The 27,995-nt window shown below is 36.6% G+C and overlaps 3 protein-coding genes across 4 annotated transcripts in view; 2 read left to right on the top strand and 1 right to left on the bottom strand.

Moving 5' to 3' along the window:
• LOC137402525 (uncharacterized) overlaps positions 1–4,036 on the top strand; it is an 86,067-nt gene extending 82,031 nt beyond the window's left edge. Inside the window, exons 22-23 of the mRNA XM_068089025.1 lie at positions 1,177–1,276; positions 3,493–4,036. Of these exons, the coding sequence (XP_067945126.1) occupies positions 1,177–1,276; positions 3,493–3,692 (300 nt within the window). The 3' untranslated portion in view covers positions 3,693–4,036. The remainder of the gene's footprint in view (positions 1–1,176; positions 1,277–3,492) is intronic.
• A 157-nt stretch (positions 4,037–4,193) lies between these two features.
• LOC137402155 (ubiquitin-fold modifier 1-like) lies at positions 4,194–7,814 on the bottom strand. Of its 2 annotated transcripts, none has more exons than XM_068088633.1 (5): positions 7,700–7,814; positions 5,315–5,386; positions 4,919–4,976; positions 4,602–4,674; positions 4,194–4,404 (listed from the first exon to the last, which is right to left on the bottom strand). In XM_068088633.1, coding segments are annotated over exons 1-5 (282 nt in total). In that variant the 5' UTR covers positions 7,702–7,814; the 3' UTR covers positions 4,194–4,327. The 2 variants fall into 2 exon arrangements, with proteins under 2 accessions (XP_067944734.1, XP_067944735.1); XM_068088634.1 differs by having other exon boundaries at positions 5,266–5,386; positions 7,700–7,718.
• Positions 7,815–8,092: 278 nt separating this feature from the next.
• On the top strand, positions 8,093–27,986 carry LOC137402526 (uncharacterized). The gene is made up of 5 exons (XM_068089027.1): positions 8,093–8,156; positions 14,133–14,252; positions 19,573–19,656; positions 25,707–25,946; positions 27,769–27,986. Exons 1-5 carry the CDS (start codon positions 8,093–8,095, stop codon positions 27,984–27,986), a joined length of 726 nt encoding a protein of 241 aa, XP_067945128.1.
• Positions 27,987–27,995: the final 9 nt, after the last annotated feature.

Genomic DNA, 27,995 nt, shown 5'->3' on the forward strand with positions numbered 1-27,995 from the left:
AAGCTAAATACTTTTCACTTGAACAAATGTATTACCTGGAGTTGGAGTTGTCTCTACATCTCCTCTCCGTTAAGCCAGACAAAGTATCAGACAAAGACAGTCCGATAACTCATTTTTACGTTTGTACCAGTCAAAGCAAATCAAAATTGTACGTCCATCAAAACTTTAAATACGGGCTTCTGCTGAAACAGTAAACTTTTTTATACACACTTCCGTGTACTCTTTGTTCATTTTTTCTCTTAATTTATTTGAGCTGCACAAAAACACTTTTCTGAAGTTTGAGCGTTAGAATGGTAAATGTTGTATATGTTAAATAAAAATGGGTTTGCTGCGCAAGGACTTTTTTATCACCCGGGCATTCACCTATTAATATTAATAAATCGTCTGACTCGTTACATGCTCACAGTTGTAGTGAAAATAGCTGAAAAAGTGTCCAAGCTTATTCTGCGACACATTTGTGACATTTCTATGGCATCAGCTGATGTAAAATTTTATGTTGATTTTATGCTGATTAATCTGGTACCAAAAAACTTTTTATAGACTGTGTTTCAAGAGTTATGATGATTTACATTCCTCCTTGTGAAATATTAGATGTTACCAAATATGTAATTATGTCTGGGTGAAGAAATTAACTTGGTAGCGATAGAGTTAATATGTAATGCATGCGAATCCAGATTTTTGAGCTTCCAATCAATATCCAATCTTAATCTTAATGTGATGCATACTTGCCTAATAATAATTTAACTGGAATGAATAAGACAGGTTACAATGTTTTATTATAGAGGTATATGTGCCAACATATGAGAGCTTAACATACACAGCAGACCTCTTAGTAGATTAGCTTCATATGTAGAGGTTTGTCTGTACATCTGCTAAGTTTTTGCTTCTACGTGTGTGGCCTGTTATTAGCCACAAAGTGTATTGACTGTCAAGTGTCACCAAGTGTCTTGACTGTCATGTTTCACCAAATGTATTGACTGTCATGTGTCACCAATTGTATTGACTGTCATGTGTCACCAAATGTACTGGCTGTCATGTGTTACCAAATGTATTGGCTGTCATGTGTTACCAAATGTATTGGCTGTCATGTGTCACCAAATGTATTGACTGTCATGTGCCACCAAGTGTATTGACTGTCATGTGTCACCAAATGTAAGGCACCCACTCACTTTACAGGAGGGAACAGAAATGACTGAAGTAAACCTAGACAGAAGTCAGTTACTGTCAAGTTCCCAGGCTATTGCAGGGCATGAAGAGGAGAATGGACAAGCTTTTGGTGAGTATTTGTTTGAGAGCTAATAGTCAAAGAAAACCGCTCAATACTTTAAAATACTAACATATTCGGTGCAAAATATTTGCACTAATTACGTATTGCAAAACGCGAAGCAGTTTTCAAAATTTGTATAGCACTGCAAAATCTCGTAACTTGGTTATGTGCCATTCCCAAGTCAGCGGCATTTAAAAGAGACTGATTACAGCATTGATTACACTAGTCAAAATTTTTCATTCATTATGTTTCCCTAACGCATATTTGTTCTTGTGCACGCGTTTGGAGTTGTGCACACGTTGAGTTACCAGATGATAAGTGTTTCAATGGAGATTCACATGATGTGGATTAACACTGGCACTTTGTTGAACAAAATAGGGATTTCTATGTCAAAGGTCAACTAATAATCAAGGGCCAATTGCAGTGCAGTAATACCTTGAGACGTGAGCTTAATGCGTTCCAGGGCTCGAGTCCGTGTGTCAGTTCACTAGCTTCTCTAGCCTATTTTCTTGTATAAAGTAACTAAGTACAAATTAATTTGTTCTAGCTCACTAAAAACACCTAATACAGGGTATTACGGTAGAAAAACATGTTTTTAATTGTTCCAGTTCACCGCCCACACTCAAAAGTAGCAACCATCTTATCTAGTTGTTATGATCTGCTATAAAATGGGACATTATTATGTTACACGCTCAGTACGCTACAATTTTGTGATACCGCGTAACATAAACTTTAAATTGAACTTAAATGAACTTATGCATACTTATCATGCATACTTATCATATACACACACTTGAAAATACGATTTAGTCTCACATTACAGTGGCACGTTCGGAGCTGTCAATTGAAATAAGAATGACTGAAGTGTGGAAAATGTTTAAAATGGAATAGCTTGCGCGGCATTCACAAGTGGCGTTTCCGGCTTTCCCAAGAGTAAAGCGTTTGGTAAAAAAGTTTTTAGGTTTAGGAACAAAACTCACAGGAACTCGCTTGACTCAGCCGTGTCTTGTTGTCATGGCAACATAGTGACTGGGATCAGCCATGTCATGGCAACATAGTGACTGGGATCAGCCGTGTCATGGCAACATAGTGACTGGGATCAGCCGTGTCATGGCAACATGGTGACTGGGATCAGCCGTGTCATGGCAACATAGTGACTGGGATCAGCCATGTCATGGCAACATGGTGACTGGGATCAGCCGTATCATGGCAACATAGTGACTGGGATCAGCCATGTCATGGCAACATAGTGACTGGGATCAGCCGTGTCATGGCAACATAGTGACTGGGATCAGCCGTGTCATGGCAACATGGTGACTGGGATCAGCCGTGTCATGGCAACATAGTGACTGGGATCAGCCATGTCATGGCAACATGGTGACTGGGATCAGCCGTGTCATGGCAACATAGTGACTGCGATCAGCCATATCATGGCAACATAGTGACTGGGATCAGCCGTGTCATGGCAACATAGTGACTGGGATTAGCCGTGTCATGGCAACATAGTGACTGGGCAACTACTTTGTTTCAAGCTTAAGAAATATTTTTGTAAAACAATTTATAGTTATTATGGACAAATGTTAAGTGCTGCTGTTATAGTTACTCGGGCAACAGCATAATAACTATATTGTAGTTGTCCTCACTGCCAACTACAATATTTTGTTGTAAACAGCCCGTTATTACTGGTCACATTCTTCTATACTTGTGGCTTGATAAGGTAGCTTGATATACAAATGTGCTGTCAATTTATTGCCCAGGAGTTATGTGCTATTGCATGCCATTTTCTATCAATAAAGCAAATTACTTTCGCTATTGCAAACGAGTGACAGTCGATAAAGCGTAATATTAATATAATATTATTGATATAATATTATTGATATAATATTATTGATATAATATTATTGATATAATATTATTGACTTTTTGTTTTACCAAACTAGTTGTAAGTATTATAGAAGTAGCGCTTGTAATATTTGCTATTTTATCAAAACAAGTAAAAAAAGTCAATCATTCATTTTTGCTATACACCCTCGCATAAAATATTCCGAACAAAGCAGCCTCTTAACTCACAAAGAGAAGACTAAAGGAGGCTGATAGATTTTAACGTAAAATGTGAAAAGTTCTTGCTATATAACATTCACCAAGTTCTCACCTCGCGCCTCCTTCAATGCTATAGTTCAGTTACGCAGGCAAGTGTATATTACCAACTTATGTTTCTTATGCAGGAAGTCAAGTAATACCTGGAAGTCAACTTCTAACCGATGGAAAATACATGTTTCTCTACGTACCATCAGATGTGGAGGTGCCCCCAGATAGCACTATACAGATAGATAATCCTCCCTTACAACTCTGCAGATCACAACAGCAACTTATGGCAGAACAGCAAGAACTATTGAAGTCATCACAAGACCTGCCTGACTCATGAGCTCACCATCCTCGGTGCAGTGACATGTGTCACAGGTGCTATTAGATGACTTATCATGTGACTTACATCATAGGCATGCAGCTACAGACAGTTACTAGCGACAAGTTACAAGTTCTGACTCGACCTATGTAATCATATGGATCTAGAACAGGAAGTGAGCCTGAGCTCTTAAGCTATCGCAAACATCATATCATGCTTTCATCTACTATTGCACTTTTTGCGTTCGCTGTCCATAAGCATAATCTATCAAGAGTGTTTAAATTGCATTTTGCTTTCAATGATAATAATGGTTTCGTTAGCCTCCTATATTTGTAAACATATATTGAGACCGGTTCTCAAATTATACAAGCAAAAATATTTTGAATTGTGTTTTGAAGCATTTCATTTGAAGAATGAAAACTGACATATTTGTGTTTCACTCCTAGTTTACCCTCCAATGCTCATTACGTGCAAATTGTTGGCAGCTATGTTTTCCCTAGCAGCCTCCGCTTGACCAGCATGTTTCATTCAAAATCTTTTATTTGTAATAAACAGTACAACAGCTAGAAAAAATACAATTATCGTTTGTAGCGAGGCGTGGCACCTCGACAAATATGCATGCAACAAATGATATAAATTAGCTAGCTTATTCGATTCTAGTGAAGTGTCCTGTGGCCGACCCGATCTCGAGGGATTAGCCTAAGCTCTGTTCCATATCTAATAAAGACCTCACCTGCAAGAGAAGCATAAATCAGTTATGGAATTTTACAAGAGCCTAAATTACAACATTTTTGACTTTGAAATTCACAATAGCCTTTATAATATATTTCTTATATATTATAATATATATTTATAACATATTTCTACAGCTAAACAGATACTCATGCCTGTCTATGCATGTTAAGGAGAAAGAAGATAACTCCAACATACCAGCAGTCTTTTCCGGATTAATACCAATACCATCATCCGTTATTATAGCACTCGTAGCAGCAGGCACTTTGAACTGTCGATAACATCAGCATATCGAGAGAAGGCAACTACAGTGCTACACCTCATCGCAATGCCATTAAATCAAAAGCTATGATCAAATGAAAGCTATTTGAGTGTTAAATAGGATTTGACTTAGACAGCCAGGTTCCATGAGACAATAGTTGAGAGATGAAGTTGCATAAAGCAAACAGGAAACACCTAATCTAATTATTAAATAGACAATATATAAGGAGACAGATTAAGGCCAGCTAACTCACCTCCTCCGCCGCAAACTGTATGACAGCCTTTAGTGGAGCCTTCTCTGGGACAGTCAGCCTGCAAGAATATGAAACCTCATACTGCGCAACAGAGTAGAGTAGATGAGATTTATTGAAAATTATACCGCCCATTCTCCCTATACCAGAAAATGGACAGTTAGTCAAGCCACTTGTACTCTATCGAATCACCGCTGTCAGCAGCTTGAAACCTGCACTAATGTGACAACTAAGCGGTAGTGGAAACATGTAGCATGTGAGATGCGAGAGGAAATATGGCTGCCACTATAAACAGGCTCACGAGCCGACATAATGACAGCCACCACAGAAAAAGCATCTATTCAACTAACCCATTGCTAGCGCCCATAGACATCTGACCAGATATTTCCAGCTACTTACACTTTGTATGGTAGCTTTGGGTCTGAGGTCAAAGTGATTTTAAAAGTCACTTTAGAATCCTTGGAGTCAGTCCTGCAAACAACCATGGACAATAAATGTCTAGTTGTGGGAGATCTGACCAAAATGAGAATTAACAAAACTACTGCAAAATACAAATTATATTGAAAGGTTTCATGAATAAAAGGCTTTTTTATTTTGCAAAAGTTGTTTTATAAAAAGTTCATTCTTGTTTACTGTAACAGGCATTTTATAAAAAACGTTTACAATAATCCATTTTATTAATAATAAAATACAACACGATTTTTTTTCAAAGTTTTTTCAGCCATCTTATGGTTTCCTGCTCACACCAATGGTCAGAGCATCAAAAACCTTAGGCTACCCCAACTCTACAGAAGGATGGACAAAAGCAAACAAGTTATATAATCAAAACCTGTTCTTGTTTATTCATCCTTATTCAATCACAGACCGTTACATTTGTGTCAGTTGGCTGTTAACTGTCGTACGCTCTATACAAACATTAAACAACATTGACTAACGCTCGACTTTAAAATTAACTGTATCATCCACCAGACACTAAAACCTTATAACATATTTAAACAAGATTTTAAAAGTTTGTGTTCCAAAAGATCTTATACTGAATTGATTGTAACATTGAAAGGGTTTTATTGAAATATTTTATTCTATTGGCAAATACAATAGAATAAATACAAATAGAATTAGAACTATAAACTTCCGGTGTCTGCAAGGTGATCCTCAAATAATGTATGTATGTAGTAATAAAGTATGTAGAACTAGTTGAGTAGTTAGTAAGTAGACTTATAGTTTTTCCTTTCTGAATGAGAATGCACAGACATTTAGATCAGATTCCTCTTGTTATTTTATGAGAGACTTTGTCGACAAATAAACACCTAGAGTCTAGCGGATACACTTAGTTTTACAGCCCAGCATCAATCAATGCATTTGTTTAAACTAGGCCTGGGTGAAAACCTATGCTAACATTTTGAGCAACGATCAGAGTAGTCCTGAGAATCCTAACTAAGAAAACAGACTAGGAAAAATGAGTATAGTGGTAAGTGAGAAATAAAGCATCACCGCACAGCATCAGGAAGTGCATGAGATAGAAACTTCAAATCCAACCATTTGCTATAAACATATTTTGTCTTTACTGTACTGATAATAACAGAATTTAACTTGTATTCTAACCAAATACATGTTTCTATTTTGCAACACCTATTCATAACTCTTACTTTCTTTACTTTCTAATTTGACCGGTTCAAATGAAAATAAACTCTGTCAAATTCCTATCTTCATCGCCATGCCTTTGACCTATTTCTCCATTGCAAAAATTACAGCAACATTTTTGGATGTCAAAGCAAAGTTATTTTGAGCAAAAGGCGAAAAGACTGGGTTACAAAACCGGCTTCCAAGATTGACATAGTAAGTGTGGCATTAATGATAGTGAATGACAAAGCAATGGTTATGATAATCGATAATGGAAAACACCAGAGGGCAGACAGTCATGTTGACAAAACACCAGAGGGCTAACTGTCATGTTGACAAGATACCAGAGGGCAGACTGTCATGTTGCCATTTGCCTGCTCATTAGGATATATTAAGCTTATTTACTTTAATGTTTTGTCCTCCTCCTATTAAGCAAAGAAATGCAGTAAAGATGAATATCAACCACACCACCTCTTTCTCTCAATCTATAATTCTATCTCCACTCCATTCATCAGCCATTCTAGTACTGTTCTTACCGTCTTGACTTCTAAAGCCACTAATTCTTAAAAGAGACAATGTCCTTGCAAAGTACAAATAATTTCATGGAATTTCCACTAAAACGGGCAAATTAATCGTTATTTGTAAAGGTATAAGAACGCTTCAAACTTCACTGAACAAATAAGAACTTCAGCCATTTAACATTATAACAATAATAGACATGCATGAGTATTCAAATATAGTAGTCTTATGCGGTCCCTAACCAAAATCAGTATAACCAGTAATAATTCTGTTTACTTCTATGCAGCTAAAACATTTCTTTTGCAATTCGATCAAATAAAAAATTAATGATATAAAACGGTTTCAGGAGAACAGCAAAATAACTCTTCGCCTACTTACTTGAATCCCACATGGAGAGTATAAAATACTGGATCAATTTATAACCATCAGAGATATTTAAAAAATAAACTTAGCACAACAAAAACACCGTTCCCACTGACAGTAGCATGTCAACGATGTTGCTCATTAAATAAATATTGTGGCAGCACCAATAAATAAAGCACGTCTCCTCAACAGTAAAACTATATGTCCGTTAGCTAACACCTTGGTTTGGAGCAATATTACACTAAAAATGATGAAAGTAATTCAATAGAGTGAGAAACTCACATTCTTAAAATATATGCGTCTAATTGATATGTGCTTTATAAGCCGCTTTTTGCTCTTGTTGGCAAATTGCGCTACACCGGAACCTATGCAAAAAGGTTTTTCCTCCATTCTAAAAGAAATAGCCTTCATCTAGACAGGGAGTTACCCGAGTTTCCCAAACTCTCCATAGAACTATCCAACTGTGTCAACCAATCAGAGCATGCGACCAATCAAACGCCCTATTCTGAATATCTGCCCGCACCAAACTAGTCTGCTACGTAACTTGCGCGACTTCTAAGCACACGCTCTGGGTTGCCGACTCCCACTAATTATTGTTGATAATATCGCTCATAAGATTCAGTAACCTGTTTATTGCAAAAGGTGAATTTGTGCCGCGTGTGGCACCAAGTGGATATGTTTCAGATTAAACTTATCTTGGCTTGTTTGCTAACAGTAGCCACAAAATACTCTTTGTCAGGTGAGCCATTTCGCTTGTTGTATTGTTATCGTTCACAGTCTGACTAATTGATATTGTTGTCGTTAAGAAGGTACTTAAAATACCTGTACTAACTCTCTGTTTATTTTTAATAAAAACATGTATAATGTAAAATGATCTGCTGATCTGGTCTTTCACCTTTTATTAGCATGTTGGCGGATAGGGAACTTGCAAATTTCCCTCAAGGATATTTTCTCTGTTTATGAAGTAACCATATACGCATTTTAGTTGCCTAAAAGGGGATTGGTTAATTAATAACAAAGTTGGATTCTATAGAAGGTTTTTGCATAAGTACTGTTGTGATATTTCAATTTATCGATCGTGAGTAGTGTATAGGCCTACATTTTTATACATATACCGGAAGTCAGGGATGAACATACTTATTGGCCTGTAGAAGTCAACTACTGTCATTTAGTGAAATTCTATGTCATGTCGCTGGGTTGCTATGTATGAATCTCATCTCACAACACATTTCAGGGAAGTGTCACATGATACTGCCAGCATAGAGGATAGCACCAATAATACATCGTCAGCTTTAAGAATAGTTGGCACAGTGTATTTTTCTCCAGGTTGCATGACCACCAGAGTTTGCATGTTTTGGTTAGAGAAACAATTTAAACGATGTGTAATGGTGTTGGTGGTGGTGCTGGTTAATATCTCAATTGTATGCTCATTCGCTGTACTTTGATCTTGTACTTTGCAATACGTGATTGCTGTATCGATACTGTATTGAAACTGTAAATGACGCAAGACCTATGATTAGATTCTAAAATACCATTTTGTACTCTGATTATCGCAAAAAAATCAGTAATTCTTCTCCCAACTATAAAGGGAGTTCGATTAGAATATGAGCACCATACTCGTACTACTTACCCAGCTTACCTCTCATACTCTCTACTTACTCCCTACTTACCTATCATAATCCAACTTACCTCCCATACTCATATCACCTATGCAAATTGAGTTGAAAAACAGCCTTATTTATTGGTATGATAGTTGACCAGTAGTCCTTATTTATTGGTATGATAGTTGACCAGTAGTCCTTATTTATTGGTATGATAGTTGACTAGTAGTCCTTATTTATTGGTGTGATAGTTGACTAGTAGTCCTTATTTATTGGTATGATGGTTGACTAGTAGTCCTAATTGCTTGAATCAGTATTCATCCTAGTTCTGATGAATCACTAATGACTTACAGTACAGTGAACCCTCGAGTACAGTGAACCTTCGAGTACAGTGAACCCTCGAGTACAGTGAACCCTTGAGTACAGTGAACTTTTGTCATACAATTTTAATTTGTTTTAGTGTTAGCATCGTAAGGCGAGAATTTCATTTAGAGAGGTATAGAAACCCATAGTAGATACCTAATGCAAACACCTCCTGGTAAAAATCATCAAATTTTCATATATGTATGGGTTCTACATACTAACAATTAGTAACACAATAATATGTTAACCTTAGTAACTATAGTTACCTACTGTAACTTTAGTGTATTTAGTGGCTATGGTCTGCAATAAAATGTAACATTACAATGTGGTTTGTGCAGTACGTACCGTTGAGAGTCTGTACCTTTGAGGTTACCATAATTGTTATTCTAACATAATCAACAAACTGACTGCCAAATTTTACTTTCGATAAAAACATGTTGATATTGTAAAAGATAATGGTAAGATATGAAAACTTGTATGGCAGAAAATATTTTGTATGGAAATAGCGAAAAATCATCGTAAAACGAAAAAATTGTATAGCAAGGCCATCGTAACCCAAGAGCGCACTTTATAGTTATTTCTTAATAACAGGCAATTTATTATGCACTCTAGTAATGAGAGGACAAATCCAAAAGCATCAAGTCTTATTATATTTATAAGTTATAAGTTCTATAAGTTATATTTGTGAATTATGAATTGCAAGGTTAGCCAATCAAATGGTCACCAAAGAAATAGTTTCCTCTCATGCTCGCTAGTAGCTGTACCTGTTAATGCCTTCCACTGTCTCAACAGGTTTTTACCTTCCGTAAAATGAACTACTCAAATTTTCTCTATGACTTTCATAGAGTGAAACAATTCTAGGCTACTACTAATATTTGTCTGCTCTTATATCAATATTTATGTACTCTGAATTTCATTACTCACAATGTTATATTTAATTATATAAGGTTATCTTTAGATTATTATATGCAATTATATGAGGTTACATTCAGATTGTTACATTTAATTATATAAGGTTATATTTAGATTGCTATATTTAGTTATATAAAATTATATTTAGAATGTTAGGTTCAGCTATAAAGTTAAATTTACATTTTTTTGTTTGATCAACTAGTGTAGCTATTAAAACTGCGCTTCTTTCTGTAACACACCAATCTCGTGGTCCGCCCCTATTCAATGTATCAACTTAATGGCTTGCCTGAGCTTGTCTATTTTCTTATCTACCACAAATGATAGTTGGCGCGATCAGTGTATGCCTTGTACAGGAACGTACCGCTTATCACTTCACTATGCCTGCTTACGAAAACCTTGTACCCTTTTAATCTTTGGCGTTTCTAATGTAGTATTGCTGTTACACAACAAAAATTGTAAAACTCTATAATTGCTGAAGACTTTTTTAATGAACAAAGAATTATTTGTCAGCATTGGGAAGTACTGGCAGGTACTGGCAGGTGGTATTGCGAAGTACTGGTAGGTGGTATTGTGAAGTACTGGCAGGTACTTGGCAAGTGGCATTGTGAAGTACTGGCAGGTGGCATTGTGAAGACAAATACATTTTTCCACAGCCTCCAAGCAACTCGTTGTAGTTTTTCTTGTGATGCGAGTCTTCTTTCAAATTTGTGTGTAGATTGGAAACTGTAGCCTACTATTCACTCTAAAAATGCAAGTAAAATCACAATTACATAAGTGTCAATTACATAAGCATAGGCTTCAGAATTCATTGAATTCGTACCATATAAATTTTAATCACACCACTTATACACTTATACGTACATGTGCTTCAATGCCTTGTTAGTATGAGTTTCTTTCAGTGGGGAAGGTATCAATTTATTAACAGTGAAACTAGCTTGCATAACTGTCAACAAGTGTGACTATCTTCCTGTTATCATACCGATGAACCAGCGCTTGTGGCACGTCCTCTTTCGTGATAACAATTCCATGTCTTCATTCATGGAAATGCCTACTAAATGAACTTGGTTGAAGTTATCTGGACTATATTACTTATTCTTACCGGCCTCTTGTCTGCTTAGTGCATCTTTCAGTGTCTTTTTAAAAGTGGTAATTGGCAACCTTTTTGGTAAACATTCAAACAACGGTTAGAATGCCAGTTTACCAAGGCTCTTCACTTTAGTAACTCTTGGTAACAACAGAAATTACATTCTGTAGGAGAACAAATGGTATTCTAATGCCACTCTTCTAATTCTGTAGTGTGTAGTTTAATGACAAAATACCCTTACATGTAGATATATGATAGTAACCCAAATATATCAAAGCTTAAAGGTTGACTTGCAGCAAAATTCACATTACCGTTATTTGATATGAAAAGATTCACCATGTCTTACTCTGTTGTGTTGTAGGTGCAAAATATGTGGAAATGTGATTACAAGCTCTTAATTGAAAGCTCAAAAACGAACAGAAAATCGCAGCCACACGAGGCCGCCGTAGTTTGGATTCCCTTTCCAAAACGGCTCAAATGTGATGTAGTTGTGAGAGATGGTTTCTGTTTACACTTTCTTGCAACCTTATTCGTCGAAATATTTTTACAAATATACTTCACGCATTTAATAACACTATGTCTATTGTTCTTACTCGTCTATTTTATCATCAGTGTAATGCTGTCACTTTTAGCAGCGATATCTTATAACTTACCGTAAAAAATTGTTTAATTTTTTAACCTTAACTTGAAGGAGTACATATCGTTGTCTGATGATCATGACGAACCTGTTGGTCACTTGTGATAATCGAAAAGTGCTGCAGAAATTATTTGCGAAGTATTGGGTCACATGATCAGATTACGACTTGCCGATTAGACCAGGCCGAAACAAAACTGTAAAGTAGAGAGCATCTATATTTGATACGGGGTCTTCGGTAAAACCCGAAGTGTTTGTCATAAACTAGTATTACGATAAGTTTTATATTGAGTTTTGTATTGGCCTTTCAATTCATGTGAGAACATCACGTGATAAGATGATAACCAAATTTCGTGGCTCATAATACGTCATCATAATAAGAGATTCCAATGTACGGTGGCTTTTCGTTTTGGAGCTTTTAAGAGCTTGTAATCACATTTCCACATATTTTGCATTTACAACATAGAGTAAGACATGGTGAATCTTTTGATACCAAATAACTGTAATGTGAATTTTGTTGCAAGTCAACCTTTAAGAGTTTGTGCTAACACACGACTCATACCATAAAACCCGTATTTGAACGCCGCCTTTATTTGACTGCCACTATTATTAGGAGAAGGGTTGAAAGATAGAGCGCCACCCTTTAATAGAAAGGCACCTCTATTTGACCGCCACTTTGACATTCTTTGATCTTTACAAATCCATGATAGTGATTGATCAGTAGAAAAGGGTCTACAAAATCGTACTAATATTCACTCTGTTACATCAATAACAATTAATTCCTTTGTTGTTTCTCCTCATACCGAAGTCCGTTTTTCAAAGCCTAACTATTTTGGTTTCTGCGATAAAACTTTGAAAGCGATGCCATGAAAATAATTAATAACTGTACCAGGCTTTTAGTCCAAGCTTTTATTGGTTCGTCGTTTAACACAGTCTTGACAATTCGATGTAGGCTTATGTGAAAAACGGTTTAAATTCACGATGGAATCTGTGCTACTAGTTCAGGCTAAAAGTTGTGCTTGGTGCGCATGCGGCTAAAAGTTTATCATTATTCATGCGGAAAGCAACGCGTAAAAGTTTTGCTCTGCTGAAAAATAATTTGTATTCTAATATCGACTAGTTCAGCAATGCAGAAGAATTGAGGTCACAAGACATTGTGGTGGAAGGTATTTAACAGGCAGAAGAAAATTACATGCTTCCAAACGAAAGCGACAATCAGAACACAACTAGCTGAGCAAACTATATTAATTATTTTTGTTTCAAAAATGTTAATTTTTTTTCTGTATGTATTGTAAGTATAGTTTATGTCACTTGTTCTTGAATATATATTTGTAGCATTTGATATATTATTATATAACTTTTAAATTTGCAGATTTACAGCATATTATTTGATAGCATCAATGCGGTTACCTAATCTCAGCTTACAATGAATCGACGCTCATAACTTCTCTATTATTGCACATAAAAAGCCAGATTTGGCTGGGAACTGTAGCAAACATATCAATGAGTGCAATGAGTTTCTATGCAACATTGTTAAACATAGTTATAAAATAAAAATATGCTTCCAAATTTAGAATGAAGTAAAAAATTGAAAGCTCGAACAAATTGCAACAATAGATATCTATTGTTTTGCAATTAACCTGTCATCACAGGTTAATTGCGAACAATAGATATCTACTGATATAGATATTTCTCAATTTTCCAATGCATATTTGTATAAAGATCTACGACATGCTGGAAGTAAGTTAGCATATTTCTTGCATCCAATAGGGTTAATGTCGCTCCTTCCGAAAGAGAGTGCCCAATGTAGGCAACGTTCGCTTTGCCTGTAAAAGCGTTAAATTGATTTTCCTAAAATTTTGACAAGCTATTTGAAAAATACAACGCCAGCCCCGATTCGAACGTCACGTCACCTCTAATGAAGCGTTACTATCGAAGAAGTGTTAAAAAATAAAGCGTCGTGGCGTGCAAATAGAGATTTTACGGTCGATTTCAATATTTCCTTAAACTTTATAATTGTTTCTTGCATTTTACATGTGCAGGCTACTTCAACAACAAAGAGTTCACCTTGTATGCTGCTTGTATGCCACCAAGGTATTTACCAGTGTTTGTAACTTGTAGAAGAACTAGTGCAATGCGCTCAGTTATCTCCCCCACAGCATGGCAGCATTAAGGCCACTGACAGCAACAACCTCTATTCAAAGATTACCTATAGCTGCGATACCGGGTACTCCCTACAAGGTGAGACCAGATACGTAGTCCTATTTGGTCATCGAGAGGACAACTCTCGAGAGAACATGGTTGGATAACTTAACATTAAAATTTCAATGTTTTATGTTTCGCTTTTCTGATATTTTCTTTACGTATAAATGAATATAATGAGTTGCATGGAGACTAGCGCTGAACATTATAAGTGACTTGAAATTTGGTGGTTCTACAAAATAGGCGCTGCGAACAGTTGAGAAAAATGAGCTCAAAAAAGCGCAATTTTATCACAAGCTAGCGTTGTTATCATGCTTTCTTGAGCTAATTTCCTTTGGCGTTCCGCCTTTTAAACATCCTGTAACAAGCTACGAGCAATGTTAAATAACTTATCTACCTTTCATAAAAGGCTGAGATTATTTTGAAAGCTGAATTTAGTTAATAATGGGTTTTAAGACCCCCCCATCTCTATCATTTTAGATCATACTAAACATTTCCAACATCCGTTCTTAAAAAGCTAGTATACATCACATATTCATGGGCGGAGCTTGATGTGTCGATAGTGTCGTTTGCGAGACCGGTGTTGAAACGCTGTAAAAAAGCCTTCATGACTTTAAAAGTTAGTGGATCAATCTTTATTTTGAGTACAAAATCGGAATCGACGTGTCTGATTTACCTAGAAAGAACGATGAAAGCTGTTCATGGCAGTTATGGTTCAACGTGACGCCGTGAAAGATTGGCATGTATTCCAAGTATGTCCCAAAGTTATTCCATGATATAGCAAGTTAGACAGTGTAGTGCATTGGATAAATAGATGTCTGCAGAATTGGAGGTTGCGAACTCAAATCCAATCCGCAACAGTTTCTCATTCTTAAAACTTTTTATGCCATAATTGGATGGATGGAAGTACCGACAAAAGGACAGATGGATAAACATTGAGGTTTATATATATAGATTATTATAGTTAGTAGCCTGGCAGCCTAGTGTGCTGTGAGAGATCATCAAGTGTGCCTATAAAGCGCAGAGAGTAAGCACATGTAGAACTAGGCTAAAATGTATAAAGGATTAGTGCAGATGGTAGTCTGCTGGCTGGAAAGCTAAATGTCATGAGTTCGAATCCTGCATCATGCTATTCTTTTTATAACCACCAATCGTGGCTTCGAATTGGTGGAGACACTTTTATTATATTAAAGATTGGTACCATCATTGTTTACTCATTTTAAATTGCCTTTTAAAGATGTGGGTGCGTCAAAAAGGTCGATTTAATAAAATTAAGACCCATGACAGGCTAAAACATCAGCTACAAATTGATGCCATTTTTGTCTTCGTTGACCAACCCTGTCCAGAGATATATGCGTTTGAATAAGGCCCTCTTTTAAAAAGCTCACGTTCCAGCGGGTGCTTCTTTCGTGACGTCACTAGTGATACATATGAAAAGAAACCTTGATCGATAAATATAAGGTCGCTTCATTAGGCAATCATCAGCGCGAAATTTTTATATAGGTCGTAATAAATGTTATCACTCGTAAAACGCGTTGTCTGTGATCTCAGATTTAGGGATATTACTCTATTATTAAATCGCATGGACATCGATATTCACTAAATTAATTAACATCGTTACTTTAATGAATTGCTCGATCGACACGTTTTATTGGCGAACAAAATAATTGTAAAAATTTCTGTGAAGTTACTGCCAAGGTGACTCCGAGTTTTCTGGGCATCAGGTGGTTAAAGTGCTACGGAGGAAGATCGGAGAATGGAGGTAAATTTATCTTTTACTTTGAGTCTCCTACAGATATACTGTTGAGTTTGCATTCAGATTATATTTCCCTGTCTGAGGCTAAAATGTAATTTCCTGTGCGTGCGAGATACTTATGTACAGTGAGTTCTTGACGGCTTCTTTTTAATCCATAGCATCTAGCAATACAATGGCTTAGATTGATAAATATACTAAAGGTAATATTTTTAGTACTCATTAATACATGTACTAATTAATAAAATTATAACTTTTTGCTATCACTAATCATTGTTTTGTAATTTTTTTATCGGTTCACCTAGCTACATTTGCTTCAAATTTTCTGTGGCAGTTTTATCTAGTAAATTAGATTTATGCTTTGACTTTAGATGTTCACTTCTCACTAGTAGAAAGTGAAGAAAATCGATTGATCAATGCAAATCTTTAACTTCCAGAACCAAAGCTTCGAATCGTTGGCTTGGCGTACTTATGCCTTTGCTAAACATTTATTCGTTTTTAAAAACTCCCAATTTGAAGGCTTTCAGTTGATACGCGTTAAAATGACATATCTATGAATGACATATATTTATTGCATTTGTTTTACTGATTACAGGATGTTTATGTGGTCCCACCAGCCGAAGCAGCTTTGTCAGTGTGGAAATTGCCATAAATGGGAAAGAGAGACTTGAATGTGTGCTACATAAACCATGATGTTTTGTTTGAGTTCGCTGCAGTAGATGAATTTGTCTTATTATATCAGCTAAAACTATGTGAGTGGCCACGACTTGATGAATATTTTTAATAAAAGCTTTATGCCGAGATGAAAATTTATTTGCTTGTAGAAATTATATAATAAAATAATATTGTTGAAGATAATGCAAAACATGATTTGTAGAATATTGTAGTGAATTGGATACGGTATATGGATGTCCGCAAAACTAGAGAATGTGAGTTCAAATCCAGTTTGCAGCAGATTTCTCATCCTTAAAACTTTATCCCTATGTATATTCTTTTCAAAGACGCAGCGTGCTTATTTTACTTACGGTAGTAACAAACTAGTTTTCGGTGTGGGCAATGATATACAACCCCACCTCCAGGATAGGCGATGGGCATAATGTGGGCGGGGCTTTTGGGAGGCTATATATCATTAGTGTGGGTAGCGACTGAACTGTGCCGATACAAAGACCTTATTCTACATAGTTAACTTGACAGAATTACCGTAGACCAGTAGAATTGGTAGTAGGTACTCAAAATCTTTGCACAGCATTTGGAGAAAGTGAGTAGGACAAATTTTCAATTTTCGTTATTTGAGGCCTTTGAAACATTCATAATAATGTATCTGGAGCAGGATTTAAAATTTTATTCTAGCCAACATGAGCAAATACAAAATTAAATATATGCCAATAGAGCCGCGTAGGACTAGACTTTTATCGCAAATAGCCGATGTGAATACGAGATATATTGACAGATATATCACGCGTGACATCATTTTGGGCAAGTCTAGGCGTGTTTTTTTTGCCTGAGCGTTTTTACCGCGGTCAGATTTTTTCGATTTTAATCTTCAAATATCTTGGCAATGAGATCGCCTTACGCAACAAACAACATATCAACTGATAAAGAAAAAAAAATGCTTTCTTTTAAGATCAACTCAAATTTGACGCAACCACATTTTTAATAGTTGTTATTAATGCAAAAAGCCTTGTTAGTTCTTAATTTCTAAACAATCAGATGCATTCTGAGTTGGCGACTAGAGTTAGTAATTTGAATGTTTAGTCGTCTGCGAGAACTGGCCTGTATAGCAGCTTTTAGACTGCACTTGCTCATCATTCATCACCGCAATCAAATCTGTAGAACCATGCTTGACCGGATAACCAGGATTACGTGAAGTAGTCTTATGTCGACGAATTGTTAAACTCATGCTGGACGACATACAGTTGAAGGCATTATCGCTCATGGAGTAAAAAAAGTCACTGACAGAAAGCTTATAATACAGGCCTGCATTAGTTATCACTCACCATGTAATCTCAAGGAGTAAGAATTTGTCGGTGAACTAGGGTGCCAGGATTTTGTACACCGAGTGCTACAGTTACTAAGTCTCATACAGTGATAGTATAGCGATAACAAGCAGCTCTTGCTTCTATAAGTCGGTATAGTAGAGCGATGGTTGTGTGATGTTTCGTCTCAAGGTTATATCTTCAAGAGGTTTCCAGCAAAGGCAGATTATAGCGCAAGACCTATAGGCACACCCACAACTGTGATACCGTTGGTTGCAATGGGCACTTTCATGGCACAAGAATGGCGCAACACACGGGTGTTTCTCTTCCAAACATCGACACTGAATCGACACAAAATGAGGGCAACACGGCTGTTTCCTTGATGGTATTGCATCGCCACACGGGGTGTGTTGCTACTCTATCGGTGTATGGAAACTTAAAGATTAATTCATTGATCAACACATTTCTTCAACACACTTCAGCTGAAGAAGCCTGTATTCGACTAACTGCCTTATTTTAAAAAGTCAGCGAACTAAACCGGCCAGACAACATCGCCTCTAGGGAACTTGATGAATATGCTGATAGATGCGTGCGTTAGCTTAATTCTTGCAAGTCAGTTCTTTAGATAAAATCTGATAAAACCTCTACATATACCTATTGTACTTCACTAGACAGTCTGAGTTTTCAACATGCAAACCTCTATATATATATTATACTCCACTAAACAGTCTGAGTTTTCAACATGCAAACCTCTACATATATTGTACTCCACTAGGCAGTCTGAGTTTTCAACATGCAAACCTCTACATATATTGTACTCCACTAGGCAGTCTGAGTTTTCATTTTCAACATGCAAACCTCTATATATATATTGTACTTTACTAGACAGTTTGAGTTTTCATTTTCAACATGCAAATCTTTATATATATTGTACTCCACTAGACAGTCCGAGTTTTCAACATGCAAAGGTATGTTTTCAACATACACTTTTAGGTTCGCGAGTGAAAGGGCCAAAGTTGAAAATTGAGAATAAAATTAAAAAAATTCAAGAGAAAAAACCGAAAATATCTAATCACTAGGTGAAATAATCACTATACTAGTGAAAGACTTGGACTAAGTGAAAGTTAAATAAAATTTAACTTTCACCTAGTTTAAGATTAGATAAGTCATGCTGAGTATCTTTATCACCACCTCTAGCAGCGAACACGCTCATCAGCAAAACTAGACTTCTGGTCGTATGTTTCATAGCTGAAATATTAATAAAAACTCTTTGTATTGATTTCTCCTTTACTCCTTGATGGGTACATCTACCCATAATGCTATGTTATTATACATTAGCAGTCTATTCTTTGGGAATTTTTTATAAAAAAATATGATGATTTCACCAAAAGAAGCAGGTCTTTGAACGAATTGAATAACTATGTTGAGGTGTAAATCTATGTTCATCTGACAGTGCCAAGTAAACTGGGACTGCTGCCAAACGCTACCTATGGCTGCCACTGGTTGACCATATAATAGAGTAACTGTTGAGTAATGTAAGACCCCTGGCTTCAGCGCATAGCTCTGTAGATGGTGTAGCAAAGACATCACATCATCTTAAAATATTATGGTATTCGTAATATGTTTACAGGACCTCCATCAAGGCAATGTTTACCAGTTCCCTATCCTGACTCAGCAGTCTGGGTGCCGAGTGACATAACCACCTGCGTTACAGGTAAAATCACTAATTGATCTACTATTGCAGGCCCTAAGTATAGGCAGTGTCTGCCAGTGCCCGACCCTTTCAGAAGAGTAGCCATTTGGGAGCCTCAATCTAGTGATGTCACCTCTTGTGTACAACTATCAGGTATCATGAATAATGCTATCAATGACATGAGATGCTTCTTAAGATAAGAGAGCGTAGAGAAACATGATACAGTGGATTAGGGTACCTTCAGGTGGAATCACAGATAGTAAGTTAGATAGATAGGGCCAAGTGTAACTACTCGGTGATTCTCGACTAGAGTGTCCTTTTAAGTACCCATATGACTAGAGTGTCCTTTTAACTACTCATATGACTAGAGTATCCTTTTACGCACTCATATGACGAGAGTGCCCTCTCAAGTACTCATATGACTAGAGTGTCCTTTTACGTACTCATATGACTAGAGTGTCCTTTCAAGTACTCATATGACTAGAGTGTCCTTTCAAGTACTCATATGACTAGAGTGTCCTTTCAAGTACCCATATGACTAGAGTGCCCTTTCAAGTACTCATATGACTAGAGTGCTCTTTCAAGTACTCATATGACTAGAGTGTCCTTTCAAGTACTCATATGACTAGAGTGTCCTTTCAAGTACTCATATGACTAGAGTGTCCTTTCAAGTACTCATATGACTAGAGTGTCTTTTTAACTACTCATATGACTAGAGTATCCTTTTACGTACTCATATGACTAGAGTGTCCTTTTACGTACTCATATGACTAGAGCGTCCTTTCAAGTACTCATATGACTAGAGTGTCCTTTCAAGTACTCATATGACTAGAGTGTCCTTTCAAGTACTCATATGACTAGAGTGTCTTTTTAACTACTCATATGACTAGAGTATCCTTTTACATACTCATATGACTAGAGTGTCCTTTTACGTACTCATATGACTAGAGTGTCCTTTCAAGTACTCATATGACTAGAGTGTCCTTTCAAGTACTCATATGACTAGAGTGTCCTTTCAAGTACTCATATGACTAGAGTGTCCTTTCAAGTACTCATATGACTAGAGTGTCCTTTCAAGTACTCATATGACTAGAGTGTCCTTTCAAGTACTCATATGACTAGAGTGTCCTTTCAAGTACCCATATGACTAGAGTGTCTTTTTAAGTACTCATATGACTAGAGTGTCCTTTCAAGTACTCATATGACTAGAGAGTCCTTTGAAGTACTCATATGACTAGAGTATCTTTTTACGTACTCATATGGCTAGAGTGTCCTTTCAAGTACTCATATGATTAGAGTGTCCTTTCAAGTACTCATATGATTAGAGTGTCCTTTCAAGTACTCATATGACTAGAGTATCCTTTTACGTACTCATATGACTAGAGTGTCCTTTCAAGTACTCATATGACTAGAGTGTCCTTTCAAGTACTCACATGACTAGAGTGTCCTTTCAAGTACTCATATGACTAGAGTGTCCTTTCAAGTACCCTATGACTAGAGTGTCTTTTTAAGTACTCATATGACTAGAGTGTCTTTTTAAGTACTCATATGACTAGAGTGTCCTTTCAAGTACTCATATGACTAGAGAGTCCTTTGAAGTACTCATATGACTAGAGTGTCCTTTCAAGTACTCATATGACTAGAGTGTCCTTTCAAGTACTCATATGACTAGAGTGTCTTTTTAACTACTCATATGACTAGAGTATCCTTTTACGTACTCATATGACTAGAGCGTCCTTTTATGTACTCATATGACTAGAGTGTCCTTTCAAGTACTCATATGACTAGAGTGTCCTTTCAAGTACTCATATGACTAGAGAGTCCTTTGAAGTACTCATATGACTAGAGTGTCTTTTTAACTACTCATATGACTAGAGTATCCTTTTACGTACTCATATGACTAGAGTGTCCTTTTACGTACTCATATGACTAGAGCGTCCTTTCAAGTACTCATATGACTAGAGTGTCCTTTCAAGTACTCATATGACTAGAGTGTCCTTTCAAGTACTCATAAGACTAGAGTGTCTTTTTAACTACTCATATGACTAGAGTATCCTTTTACGTACTCATGTGACTAGAGTGTCCTTTCACGTACTCATATGACTAGAGTGTCCTTTCAAGTACTCATATGACTAGAGTGTCCTTTCAAGTACTCATATGACTAGAGAGTCCTTTGAAGTACTCATATGACTAGAGTGTCTTTTTAACTACTCATATGACTAGAGTATCCTTTTACGTACTCATATGACTAGAGTGTCCTTTTACGTACTCATATGACTAGAGTGTCCTTTCAAGTACTCATATGACTAGAGTGTCCTTTCAAGTACTCATATGATTAGAGTGTCCTTTCAAGTACTCATATGACTAGAGTGTCCTTTCAAGTACTCATATGACTAGAGTATCCTTTTACGTACTCATATGACTAGAGTGTCCTTTTACGTACTCATATGACTAGAGTGTCCTTTCAAGTACTCATATGACTAGAGTGTCCTTTCAAGTACCCTATGACTAGAGTGTCTTTTTAAGTACTCATATGACTAGAGTGTCCTTTCAAGTACTCATATGACTAGAGAGTCCTTTGAAGTACTCATATGACTAGAGTGTCCTTTCAAGTACTCATACGACTAGAGTGTCCTTTCAAGTACTTATATGACTAGAGTGTCCTCTCAACTATTGGGTGCAGCTTTTTAACGTTACAGTCGTGCCAGTTTGTGTTCTCCCAGTACACTTAATATATGCATTGTTTTCTATTACCGTATATCCCTGCTTACAATCTTATCTCGCATAAAAACTGACCCTAGAAAAACAGCCTTGAAATCTGGACATTTATAAGAACTCGCGTATTAACCAACTCTATAGATCGTAACACGCTTTATGTGTCTATTGGAGCAAAAGGTTGCGGAAATGGAGCGGCTTTAGCAAGCTCAATACAAAATGTGTCTGATTGGTGAGTAGTTGGATAATTAGCCTATCATACCTCCCCTTAATCGAGAGGAAACAATCATCTGTTCGCGTTGAAACAACGGAAAACATGTTTGCATCTGACGCTGACCTTAGTTTCGCTTTCCAAAAGCACATTTTTATAGCTCTTCATTTTTCGAAATAATCAGAAGAATTACAGCTAAGTAGGTTCTACAAATTGTAGATCAATGAACTTCTAAGGATTTTCTATTGGGCGATAGTAGTAATGACAGCGAGTATTTTTTTGCAGGAACAATAAATAACTCATCTCACTCGGAACATGCTTGTCAGCCATGATAATATGAAGAGGACAACAAAGTGTCCGAACTGATTCTGCAACATATTTTCGGCCCTTTCGCGGCATCAAATGTAGTTTTATTTTAATTATTTTGGTCCAATGTTGTGTCAACTGATTGCACCAATGTCAAATACAGTGGAACTTCGGTTTTCGAACAACTCGCAGTTCGAACAAATTGGAGTTCGAACAAAAAATTTGAGAAATTCTTGCTTCGTAGTTCGAACAAAAATCGGAGTTCGAACGCCGGTACGACGTGTGAGTGCGTACGTGAGGGTGGGATGCTGAGCGGCGTACGGGTGTAGATTGCTCTCTCCGTGACCAACTGTTGTCGCATTGTCCGAGATTAAACAAATGTGTAGCAAATGGGCCAAGTTACAGAATTTCGTCGAACTCCACCACCCCGATAAAGCTGCAGCCACCAGAGTCATCAATGACTTTAACGACACTATCATGAACCACTTCCGAAAAGTGCTAAAAAGAAGGCAGAAGCAAGTGTCATTGGATAGATATTTTAAGAGAAAAGAACATCCTATAGCCGAGTAAAAAATCCTATTCATAATTCTTTTCTTTATCCTTTTTTTTATTTTTACACGTTCATGTTAGCGTAATCTTTCGTACGGAAGATTACGACAACGCGAACGTACGATTAGCCTGGGTTACATTTATGTTTATGTTATTTGTGTCTTTGCCATTTTGCATAACATTTTCTGAGATATACATTGCTTTTTATGTGTTGGTCCGCATTTTAATGCGCAATTTCATGCATAAAATAATGTATAAAATACTAAAAAGGTAAACATTCAGGGTGTTGGAATGGATTAAAACTTATATATATATTAATTCTAATGGGAAAACCTGTTTCGGATCTCAAACAACTCGGTTTTCGACCAACCTTCTGGAACGGATTGTGTTCGAGAACCGAGGCTCCACTGTACCTGGTTACCGAATATTTAATTGTCTCCATAAAAAATTGTTTGGTGGCAAAAGCAAAGCGTTAATGGTAGTGGTAAACATTATTGTTATGTTTTATTCTTATTAATAACTAGCAGATATTCCGGCGTTGCACAGATCAGAAAAATCAGATTATAATCAGTTAGAGGTAATGTAGTTGCCTGCCACTTGCCTTTAGCCTGGCACATTGCTAATGGCTAATTTGAGTAAGCTTACTAATAAAAGTTGTGAGAGCAATAATAAAATTATGTTACGCCATAACAGAAAGTGGAAGCGCATCTCCACCCACATAGCGACATACTGTAATGTATATCGCCCAATGAATCCATCAATCTCGCGTAGCTTAATTGGTAAGTGTTTGCCTGATGAATGGGAGGTTCCGAGATCAAATCTTCTGCTATACGGATTCTTCATTCCTAAATTTTAATAACTATAGCTGGACAAACCGGAAAACGCACAAACTTTGAGATTTATATCTACTTGTATACTAGCTGTGCTACCCGGCATTGCCCAGGTAATAAAAAAGTCGTCGGACAGAAAATTTGTATTTAACGTATAACAACATTTGCCACTCTAACTTTCAAACTGCATATCATGGAGAGAACTGTTTTGTGTAATTAAAATAAATTAAGAGGGAAAATAAAAACAACAGTAAAGGTTTTCAAACTTCTTCAAACAACTGTAACTTTTAAACTTCCTATCATGAGGAAAAGGTTTTCAAACCACTGTAAATTTAAAAGTTCATAACTTTCAGCGACGTATAGCTTTTAATAACGTGCAGTGGAACTTCGGTTCTCGAACATAATCTGTTCCAAAAGGTTGTTATGTGTTACCCGTTAGGTTATGTGTAAGGTTGTTCTAGCGTTGCTAACCGAGTTTTTTGAGATCCGAAACAATTTTTTCCATTAAAATAAAATTATTTAGATTTTAATCTGTTCCAAGATGAAAAAAACTTGGGTAAATTCGGATATATATATAATTATGTGCATACATTATAAACATAGCACAGGGCAATAGAAGTACAATAGTGGACCAATTGTTGTTGTGGGTGATTTTGTTGAGATGGCACGTCTACATGAATGCATTGAATAAAAAAGGCTGCAGTCGTTTTCCTCATAAAATGAACATTATATTTCTTATACACTGTTATATTATTATAATGCTATATCATTTAGCATAAGACTTATTAGGAATGTTATTCCTGTAATAATTATAGAATTATGAAATTTAGCTAGATAATCTGCGCACTAGTTTGTAACAAATTAGTTCATCAGTTCCCAGATTAGTCAGCAAACGTATCAAATGAATGGTTAAAACTACTAATCCAAACAGGAGTTGTCTTCCCTTGGTTTTAGTTGAGATTAAGAATAGAGTGAAATACTTTTATATCGCTGAAATATCTTTTTGTTATTCATCAAGTTTACATAAAAGCTAATTAAAACCCAGAAACTACGTAAACTGAGAATCATTTAGGTCAAACATATAGCCGTTTTGGAAAAAGAATTCCAATCTACGGCATTTTGGTGATGGCTGTGATTAAATGTTCGTTTTTTAGCTTTTAAGAGCATGTAATCACATTTCCACATATTTTGTACCTACAACACAGCAGAGTAAGACATGGTGAATCTTTTGATACCAAATAGCTGTAATGTGAATTTTGTTGCAAGTCAACCTTTAACAGTTCACCCTAACATTGTTGATTACCCACAATCCATTAGATGGTAAAGCTCTATGGCCTTAGTCTTCCATTATTCAGCCTAGTTGTGTCCTTTTACTAGTAGTCATCGTGGCACATTATATTTTATATAATCATCTCATACCAGTTCAGTCTCATAACTCTAACAATCACTATATTGTGTAGACGTTCCTCCAGAGGTTATCGATGCCTTGCTGATTTATGACCCCGCGGAAGATGATTCGTCCCTTGAGGAGCCTGCGGAACCAACGCATATCAAAGATAATTCATTACAAGACGAGTTTATTATAAACCCAGCAGACGACGAAGATGCCACAACCGAGATTGATGAGTTTGACGAGGCAGATGACTCATTCCCACCCTCCCTAATTCAACTGCAGGAAGATGAAGAGGCCCAAGTGTCAAGTGAGAGCTAGTATACCATTTGCGCTCTCCATCTGTGATACATTACCTACCTTGGGTCCACAACCTCTTTTATCTCTTGCAGCAATATTCAGTTTTTACATATTTGTTAACTCATATATTTGGCTATTTTATTTAGCCAGTCCATTTTTTGCTTACTAGTTTTTGCGGTGAATAACTATAAAATGGTATAAGGAGAGGACAACTTTTCATCCTGCTTTGCATCGTCAGTTTCAAATGTTTACCGTATCCAAGCTCTATGTACTGAATTGGTTATTTAGAAACGCTACATCTTAGAGATTTTGTGCTTTGTCTCCAACTCCACATAACAGCTAAATCCAAACTCATACTTAACATGAAATGAGTCTAGTCTTAGCTTTGGTGAGCATCCACCCTTCATCCACCCTTCATCCACCCTTCATCACGGAATATCAAAAGAATTGAGTGCTAAAAATATATTGTCCAAATGTTACAGACTGAGGATAGTGATTTCAGAATTCAGCCATTTCAAACTGGAAGCCCCTCCTTACTGCACTGATGATTTACATTGAGACTCAAACCTTCTGCTTATTGTTTGCTATCTGAAGACATCACACTTACTAACGCTATTCCATGAAAGGTGTAGCTGAACTAGTCAATATTTCACACCGATGCATTTGCCGCTAATGACTTTGGGACACGTCCAGCATCTTGGTATTTATTCGGAGCAATGTTCGTTGCTAACGCCTCAGTGACTCACTCTTTGGTAACAAGGAACTTTTCGGTTTCGAAGCATGATCAGAAACGAAACAATATTAGTTTTTTTGTGCCGAATAGAAACAAAATGAACCATTGGAAATGACCTCAAACACAACTTCATTGGTAAACATAGCATTAGCAAATGGATTATAGAACAGTTGAACAGGCATATAAGCTAGGCCTTGGGGAACCATTCAGTTCAACGGAGATGATTTAGAGAAATTGTTGTATTCTCTAAACTTTACTCTGCGCAACCGTATTGGCAAGTTTTATATACTGCTATGCATTATCAGCCACAAATTAATTCAAGACTGAAAAAATTGCGATGAAAATTGAAGAATTCTCATAAACTACAATCAAACATGAATAAAACGATGCTCGAATAAAATAATAAATATACTAAGAAAAAAAATAAAGGAAATAATTAATTAATGCCGTTACACTCGTGGATACCTAGCATGACTACACTCCTGGATACCTAGCCTGAATACACTCGTAGATACCTAGCTTGACTACATTCGTGGATACCTAGCCTGACTACACTCGTAGATACCTAGTTTAACTACACTCGTGGATACCTAGCCTGACTACACTCGTGGATACCTAGCCTGACTACACTCGTGGATACCTAGCCTGACTACACTCGTGGATACCTAGCCTGACTACACTCGTGGATACCTAGCCTGATTACACTCGTTTAGACACAAAGAAACAACAAAAAACAACAGCACCAACAAGTGAAATATGTCTTTGCCACTCGTGTCTTTGCCATCAGTAGAGCATTCACTTGAGCGCAAATCTGCCCCAAAATTTTAATAGTTCTATTTCTAATAATTTTGTTTGATAAAAATTTCTTAAGTCATTCTGTGGTAATTATTTTTGCACACAGCATTTGCTCACTGATTGATGATATGATACCCTTCGCCTCTATCCAAAAAGAGAAAACAAATCCTCTTATCCATTACATCTAGTATAAAATGCTATCAATTGTTTTTGATAAAACCAGCGCCACCAAAGAAATTCTCACTATTCTGGTTAGTTTAATGTACTGCAGTTGTCTGCTCTCACAATTGTCTTTTTGTTACAGCTGATGATCCTTGCACAACTTCTGAAATGCCGGAGAGATATTGGTGTAAAGACGCTGCACCTACTGCAGTTGCTTGGACTGTTGACACCAGTCAAAATGCATGCACGAGGCTTGACCTTTGTGGGGAAGGTGCTGAGGCTATAGCCAGAAGTTTATTCACCACACACGAAAAATGTGTTGAAACTTGTCTTCCTTCTGGACAGCCCCACATTTTATGACAATCTATT

The sequence above is a fragment of the Watersipora subatra genome, chromosome 8 (assembly GCF_963576615.1).
Source record: "Watersipora subatra chromosome 8, tzWatSuba1.1, whole genome shotgun sequence".
NCBI classification, from domain to species: Eukaryota; Metazoa; Bryozoa; class Gymnolaemata; order Cheilostomatida; family Watersiporidae; genus Watersipora; species Watersipora subatra.